General features: G+C 41.7%; 2 protein-coding genes across 2 annotated transcripts in view; one reads left to right on the top strand and one right to left on the bottom strand.

Moving 5' to 3' along the window:
• LOC105353610 (hemicentin-1-like) overlaps positions 1-8,703 on the bottom strand; it is a 703,897-nt gene that overhangs the window by 281,285 nt on the left and 413,909 nt on the right. The gene's annotated exons all lie outside the window — the stretch shown is intronic.
• On the top strand, positions 5,041-6,297 carry LOC101171052 (putative protein TPRXL). The gene is made up of 4 exons (XM_004084622.4): positions 5,041-5,200; positions 5,289-5,397; positions 5,492-5,563; positions 5,648-6,297. Exons 1-4 carry the CDS (start codon positions 5,122-5,124, stop codon positions 6,003-6,005), a joined length of 618 nt encoding a protein of 205 aa, XP_004084670.2. The 5' UTR covers positions 5,041-5,121; the 3' UTR covers positions 6,006-6,297.

Below are 8,703 nucleotides of genomic sequence, written 5' to 3'. Positions count from 1 at the left end.
CCAGGAGAAGCTGACAAGGAAAATCAACATCACAAAAATCCAACACACAAGTCCCACAAAAGCTAAGATTAATGTTAAACCCCCCATGTTCAGAATGCCTTTGGGGTCATGTGGCTGCTGTGGCGACCCAGCTATCGTTCAGGTGGAGGCGGGGTTCCCCCTCAGCGGGTTGTCAGTCTGTTGCAGAGCCACACACTCTGAAAGGGTAATTTAGAGTCTCCAATCACAGCATGATTCTGGACTGTGGGAGGAAGCTGGAGTTCCTAGAGACTTTGATTTATTTTGCCTTTTAAGACTGACTTTGCATTTGTAGTAAGAAAAAAAGGAAAGGGTTATTCATGGGACAATAGCAGCTTTGGGTGAATTCTTTTTTTTAGTTCACCCACCCCATTCCCCTACATGTGCTCCTCCATTTGCATGATTTTTAATGTATTTCTGATGAAAGAAACATTGTTCCCACACATGCAGGAGGAGAACATGCAAATTCCAACAGAACGGTCCAAACTGGGATTTCTCAGTGTGAGTGCTGATCACCACACCACCATGCATCCCCGTGTAAAAACCTCCAAACCAAATACTTTCCGTTTTGCCTACTTCCTCTAAAGGTTTTTGTAAAAAAAGAACTTCACTTCATGTTGCATCAGAGTAAACAGGGAAGTTTGGTTTATTTTAATTCTGCTGCTCCAGCTTAACTCAGATCAATGGCTGTACTGTTGGACTTTCTCAACCATTTCTGTCTGTGTTTCACTTTCTTTTCATGAATCAGACATGCTGCCTGTGCAAATCCCAGAACCCCATCAATGTTAGTGTAGTTAGAAAGCAGTTCCTGATTCAGGTCACTGCTCGTTCTTGAGAGAAAAAAACATGAATGAGATGTATTTTTGATGAACTAAACTTAATGTGCCTCAAAGGAGACTGTTGAATTTCTCAAGATCAGTCCTGTATGAGGGCTGCACAGTGGTGCAGGGGTTCCCACCTCACGGTGAGAAGACCCTTCAATGTGGAGTTTACGTGTTCTCCCGGTGCATGAGTGGCTTTTCTCCAGGGTTCCAGGTTTCCCACATGCTTCATAGGTTAATTGATCTTGCTACATTTGCCCCTAGGGGTGGCCCTGCAACAGACTGGCAACTTGTTCAGGGTGTACCCCCCTTTGCCCAACAGTGGCCCAGTTAGGTTCTGGCAGCCCCGTGACCCTGACAGGGCTACAGCGGGTTAAGAAGATGGATGGATTACTGCGTGACCAAATAAAATAATCAAAATGTCAGCAAAAAGATTTGGTCTAATGCCTCCACGAGGAGGCATGAAACTAGGGCTTTCATGTGCCGGTATGCGGTCCAGGTAAATGCAGATGGTTCCGTCAGGAAGGAAATCTCACCCACATAAAACCAGTACCACATCAAAAACATGAATCACAAAGAAAAATGATTTACTGTGGGAGACGCTGAAAGGCAAAGAAGATCAGATGGGCTGGTGCTAATCTGGCTGATGAATGGAAGATCAAACGTTCTTCATATCGTACAACCAAACCTGTAACCGCTTAGAGGGGAACGTTTGGGTCGGTACCAAGATCTTCTAAAGTCAGAGAGAAAGATGCATTCTAAAGGTTTTAGCTCTGGAGTAGAAGCTGGTTTCTGATTTCCTGCCACAGTTTGTGACTAATTGACACAAAGCTGTGAGACACGCAAATCTAAACTCCTCTTTACACAATAGTTCCTTTAAGAACATCATTTAAGAACAAAACTTTAAGAACAAACATTATCTGAACCTGTCTGCTATCGACCTGCTTCTTCTGTCTGTCTAGAGCCGCCTGTTGGACGTTTCCCATCACCAGAAGCCCATCCAGACTTCCAGTTTTAAATAAATCTGTAAATAACTTTACAGGGACTGTGTGGTTTTCTTTCTGCACGGTGGGAAGATCCATTTCTCTTTTTTAGATGCAGTTTCCTGTTGCGGTAGCTGCACTTTGCTGACCGGCATTTCTTTGTTGCACCTGATTTCTGTTTTTAGAGATGAGCAAGCAGACAGTTGAGCAGCTGCTGAAATGACCATCACTTGTTGTGATTAAATGATCACAGAACAGAGCTGAATCCTGTTCCTCTGATATGTCACTTGTGCAATGCTTGAAGAAAAAAACAGAGTGCACTTGTGGGTTTCAACAGAAACTAAGAAGTGTCCCAATTCTCTGTGGTGGGCTGAGCGAATGTCTAAATATCCCAGACTAACCTCCCTTATTACATGTCTATCTAGACTCTCATTCATCCAGGTTGATTCCATCATGGCAGTAGGTTTAGGTCTTATCCAAAAGGCTTTGTCAATTCTGAATGAGCTGGTCTCAGAGCTGGTTTATATATGCTCGTGGGGGAGGAGTCAGACCTGAAACTGGATGGTATTGTCAACTTAGCCTACATGGTTTTGGGTCGTTGGGAGTCCCTTGTCCTCCCCAACCCCAGCTGAGGACAAAGGACCCTTAACTATGCTCCCATATTACAGTCAATAAAAATACCTTCTGTTTCTGCACATAAAAGCTGAATCAGCAGCTCAAAGGATGGACTAGTGGGAGATGTAACCCTTCCCTGATCAGGCTCAAGTATGCTTCAAAGAGTTTTATTGACCTTAAAAACTGGATAAAAATGAGTACATTTTTGGTTTCACTACACAAAAGCCCCAAATAACAAACACGCACAAAAAACTGCACAACTAAATGACTGAGGATAAAGAACTGAGCTGCTGCTCTTGCATAGGTGTGAAACTGTGTGCAAGAAATACGATCATCATGGAAAGTTTGCAAAAGTGGAAATGTGAATTCTTCCATGGAGGCTAATCATAGATGTTGGGAATAGTTTTAGACTTTTATTTGACTATGCATGCATGCTAAAAATGTTCAACTTATAGTTTCCATTTAGTTAATTTCCTCTGAAGACGACATTTCCAGACGGAGTTTCAACAGTTAAAGAAGGGATGTGGAAATGACCTCATGTGTTTTCGTCAGAGGAAACCACCACGTTGTGAATTATTTTTAACTCAACAAGCAGTTGCAAAGAATACAATGTAAACACTATTACAACACAAAAAAACAACTTCGATTATAATAATAATTATTATTGCTATTAGAATGCAAAATAAAATGATTATACAAAATGAAAATAAATAATGTAACTCCAAATATCTATTTTCTCCCCTCAAACAACCTTTATCAGCAACAATGGATCAACAGTAGCAGGATGACTTCGCCTGCTGGCTGGTATTAGAGTTGAAGCAAACGTTCAGTTTGGAGGTTGTGTGTTTTTTTAGGTAATAAGTAAAAAAGAGATAAAAAGAGAATCAAATGCTTAAATGTATGAACATTTACTGAGAGGGTTGGGGCGTTATTAGAGTTAGTGTTACTGGTGAAAAACATACTTTGTCTTTAAGTTTCTTAGGGCTTTGTTTCCCCATCAGTGATGTAACAGCAGGTTGAAGCTGTAAATCCCCACATTTTCAGTCTAGTTTTTCTTTTGTCTTGCTTAGGTCTCCTTTTTTCTCCCATTTCTTTTCCTATTTTGTCAGAATAACCACATTTTAATTTTGTAATGCTGTTTTGTTTTTAAATATTTGTTTTGTGTTTTCAATTCTTATTGTGATCTTGAAAAGGTTTTTGGGGTGAGTGATTTGTTGATGTGATGTGAACTTCAGGGCCACCGTAGAAAACTGACCCCAACTCCCAATGACACTAAAAGAATCACACTTTGGGGCAGATGTGGGTTCAGGACACATAGCATGGGGTGAGATTCATTCACATTCACACTTGAGGACATTTTTAATCCACTTGGTCATTGGCTAGATGTGAATTTGCATGTTCTCCTCCTGCATGTGTGTGAAGTCTTCTGCTAGCATGTTCATTGCTAACAGTCACTTTGAAGAGCTTTTATAAAGCTGCAGCAGGAGTTCATCCTGCAAGTGATGAAGGTCTGAATCTGCTTCCCTGAAGCTCAGCTTGGGATATAAAAGGTTGTTGGTACCTTTATAGAAACTCTGACACTCAGGTCTGAGTCTAGGTTGATATCAAGATATCTGACAGATGTTGGTCTAATGCCTTCAGAGTTGAGCTCCTCTGTGTTCATCCTTGAGAGCGTTTATCTCTCACATTTATTCACTGCATCCAGAAGTCTAGTTTGAGAAGCTCCTCGAAGCCTTAGAGCTGCGTAAAGCTGAGTGTCGTCTGCCTAAAGCAGGATCTGACCTGGAGGGAGCAGGAAAAGACTGAACAGCAGAGTCACACAATCAAACAAACCCTCAGGAACTCATATATGATGACTATAAAATTACCACATAGACACCAAAAATAGACAGTTTTCTGGGAGAAAACCAGCTGATAAAATTCCAGTTTTCGCTTCTGGAAACCAGATTTTCCAGAGAAAGCAGGTTCACTCAGAGATCAGAAGCTTGACTACTTAAACATTTGAAAGCCCATCCAGTTATTGATTACATGAGGAGCCAAACGTCATGTGAGTGGAAACTATGAGACTGCAAATACTGGGTGACCGGGTTAGACGATGTACTGCTGACTGTGTGATGACTGCAAGTCTTAACACTCGTGACCCAACCCACTTCCTGAAGCTTTCTTTACATGACAGTGGCCTCCACAGAATGACAGCAGTTAACATGAAGAAATGGTAAATAACGCTTTACTACCGTCTTAGAAGGACTAAATTACTACAGTCACAGTCCCATTCCCCCATTCACACTGTAAACAGCTCCACCTCCAAACACTGGTGCCATTCTATAAACACCACATGGTGGTTATAGAAAGCACCAGAGTTTGGCGGTGGAGGATTTCCTGAGGATTTCCTGACACCCACACAGTCAGGAGGGCTGGAATCACACAATCCAATCTTCCAAATGAAAAGGAAAAAGTGATGAAAGCGTGGTCAATTCTTGGAATTGCCCTTAAGTCAACTTCTAACTCATTCTCGTGCTCAAAGGCGGGAAGCACAGAAGGAGGAAGATGACAAGGCAGAGATTCACTTCTGCATTTTTGGCCTTATAAGCAGTTCACCAAACCCCTACGGACAAAACGTGACGACAGGCCAACAGAAACCACTTTCCTTGTCCTCTCTTGTCTTTCTCCTCAGAAAATAAAAGATGGTGAACTCTGAGACTGTGCTGAAAGGAGCACCGGTCGCTCTCCTCCTGATGGCTCTCATTGCGTCTGGACAAGGAGGTGAGCATGAGTCCTATTTAAAATCCTGACAGTCCTTGCATGGGCACAGATTCATGAATTTTAAAGAAATGACTGTTTCTACTTCCAGTGGAAAAGCTGTCTTCCTGCTGCACATCGGTCAACAGCGATGAAATCAAAGAACCGATTCTGGGATACATTATCCAAGAGAGAAATCTTCCATGTGTCACGGCTGTCATGTAAGAACTATTGTAATGTCGTTTCAAATGAAGCAAACATGTTTTAGTGGGTAAAAGTGTTAGCAGTGAGCTGAAGCTGTTTGTGTTCCTGCAGCTTTCTGACCAACTCCGGCCTGTACTGCAGCAGACTCAGGGCTCCTTGGGTTTACCGCAAGATTCAAGAACTGTAAGGCTCACATCAAGTCGAGTCAAAAGACTTTTTGTTTTTAAGCTACTTTGTGAATCTCATGTTGTCCTTTTAATTTTACAGGAGAGCAAAGACTCGGTCACTGATTCCATCATCTTCAGCCTCCCTCCTCTCCACGCTGACCTCCACTGCAACCCCTTCCTCTTCATCTGCCCTTCTTTCCTCCTCTTCTTCTTCTGAATTAGTGACTCCACCTGAGGTGACATCTTCTTCAGCCTCCCTCCTCTCCATCATGACCTCTACAGCCTCCCCTTCCTCTTCATCCATCCTTCTTTCATCTTCCTCTTCAATTGACTCAGACTCCGCCCCCACAGAGCAAGTTGATGAAACCTTTTGGGACGTCCTGAGTTCTTCTGCATCTCCTTCAAGTCCAGCTGATGAAGAAATGCCACCAACCTTTTTAGATGAAATTATTTCCTAATGCTGCTAAACTGTTAGAACTTTACCAATTCATTACTTTAGTTTTTTTGAATTTATTTATTTTGACGTTTAGAAAGTAAGAAAACAAAAAAAACAAAATGTGGGATTTTATTTATTACCAGGTATATTTAAAAATGTTTAGCAATTATATTTCTGTTATATGTGACATGTAACGCTAACTAAATGTACTTATTTATAAAATTGTTCCATGAACATGTTTTGACTTATTATTTCAACTTCTTAAGTTATGTAAATCAAAACTCTCATAAAAATGTTCAAAAACCGAGACTTTCTTTTGCTTTCTGTTACATTTTTTCTGATACTTCTTTGCAAAAGAGCAAGATTTGGACAAATTAAATCCTCATCCTCATCATCCTCATCATCATCATCATCCTCATCATCATCATCATCATCATCATCATCATCATCTTCCAGTGAGGGCAGAGGTCAGCCACCCTGGTCTGTCCTCCAGCTCTGAGATTCAAACAGCCTCCAAATCCTTCTAATGCTGAAGCTCTCATCAGTCGATGCTTCACTGAATCATCAGACTCACCAGCAGAAACCTTCTAGCTGACATTGTTGTGCATCCATTGACTAAATGGCACAAATAATTTAACCAAAGCAAGAAACTAAATCCAGATAAATGTAAGAAATAATAGCTCTGTTTTTTACATAAAATAACTCAAATAGAAGTCAAATGTATTTTATAGTTTTACAAAGAGTCAAAAAGTACTTTATTAATGGAGTAAATGTACCTTGTTTTCACCCGTCTCTGTAATTCTGAATGAGAATCAAAATATTAAAGTCATCTTCAGAATTGTTTGAACTTTGGTTTTCCTGGATAAATGAGGAGTCATAGTTAAAACCAATTTCCCTGTTCTGCTTTCTGTGGAAGGGGTGTGAACTTCCACTAAGCTCAGGAAGTAAACCAGTCTTCATGGGTGACGTCACATCACTCAGTCCAGTTCTCTTATACAGTCAATGCTGCTTTCTTGTATTCATTTATGAAGGTGTAATGTTTGTTTTATGTAATCAATTTTTAAACTGTTTTTCCCTTTTCCTTTTTCTTTAACTGGTGACATCTGAGTCAGTGTGGAGATGAAACAGTTTCTTTGAAAGGTTATTTGTGTCCATCACATTTTTTACTGCTTATCAGTTTTTTGTTTTGTCTCCTTCAGTAAAGATTTTTGGATATTGTCATTGCTGCAGTCTTGTTTCAATGAATGTTAAATGGCGAGGACGTATCCAGCCCTTTACTACTTTCTTTACAGTCACAGTGCTATTCACACACTGATGGCGGCTCTGCTGCCAAACACTGGGGCCAACCTGTTACCACCAGAGGCAATGTGGTTGTATCTTACCCAAGGACACTTCCACGCATGGGCAGGAAGGGTGGGGGCTGCACCTGTGACCTTTGATTAGAGGTCAACCTCCAGGCTGAAAGAGTTGCTTCAATTCTCTGAAATATCAATAGTATTTCTACTACTATAAGGTAGTGAATAGAACTGTCTTTGTCTGTTGGTATATTAACTTATCCAACACAAGGCCTCTAGTGTTGGACATGTTTTTCTGTTACAACAGGGGTTGTGGATCATCTGACACAAAAGGTGTATATTTGTATAAACCCCTTTTTAAATTAGGCTAAACTTTATTTATATTGATTATATTGGGGGGGGGCACAAACGAGAGAGGGGGGGGGTTAAGGAATTTGAAGGATGATTACAGGAGTGGGGGGGGGGGTTATGTTGAATGAAAAACCAACAAGTTTCTGGAAGTTCTTCATCATTACTGTCAGGTGTAAGTGTTAGTCAAAAGGGGCGGGGCCTGTCCACACACTCCAATGTTACCAACATACCTGTTGACCCCAAAAATCTTCACATCCAAACATGTCAACATGTACACAACACAACTACAGTTCCCACGCACACACTTATGCATGTAGACCAACACATGTAAAGCCTTTCATTCAGTCATGCAGACTATTTGTGAGGTGAGTGTTCACGTTCTGCTGAGATGGATGAATGGAAAACGAGGCAGAGTGCCCGGTCGCCACGCCAAAGCAGCAGCGGTAGCCAGGGCCCCCGACATCGGCATGGCATAGCAGATCGAGGAAAATCCGCTCACCGGACCAGGGCCAACAGGACCGCCACGTGGCGTCCGAAGTGAATTTTAAGTTCTAAGAGGAAACCAACGGCTGCCTATGTTGACGATGCAAACATACTGTTGCGGGCATGCATGTGTGTCTGAGAACTGTGAAAAAAACCTTTTCATGCAGCTGAACAGTTCCTCAGCGAAGTGGGTGAAGTGGGTGGAGGTGTTATGAGGTCAGACTGTGCTCACGTCATCTGAGCTGCTCTCAGTCAAAGCCATAAAGACCCTGTGGGGATCTGCCGGTCAGACCTCTGAAGCAGCTCACAATGACCCCAAAGACCCTGTGCGTGATGCTCCTCGTGCTCTCGGTGTGTCTGAGCATCCACTCCCATGCAGGTAACCGCTCTTTCATGCTTTCTTCTCAAGTTTTAAACTGCTGCTAGAAGTTCCTCTGCTGCAGTTCCTGTGAGAAAGACTGACAGCACATTCATGTGTAGCAGACCATTTTGAAGATGTAGTCTTCTTTACTCTTAAATTCAATTATTTACATGTTGAAATGTAATTCCAATGATCTATCCAGACAGGACCATGTCAATAGTAGTCCAGAA

The sequence above is a fragment of the Oryzias latipes genome, chromosome 20 (genome assembly GCF_002234675.1).
Source record: "Oryzias latipes chromosome 20, ASM223467v1".
Classification (NCBI taxonomy): Eukaryota; Metazoa; Chordata; class Actinopteri; order Beloniformes; family Adrianichthyidae; genus Oryzias; species Oryzias latipes.
Note: the sequence above shows the minus strand (reverse complement) of the source record. Positions and strands in the feature narration are given on the sequence as shown.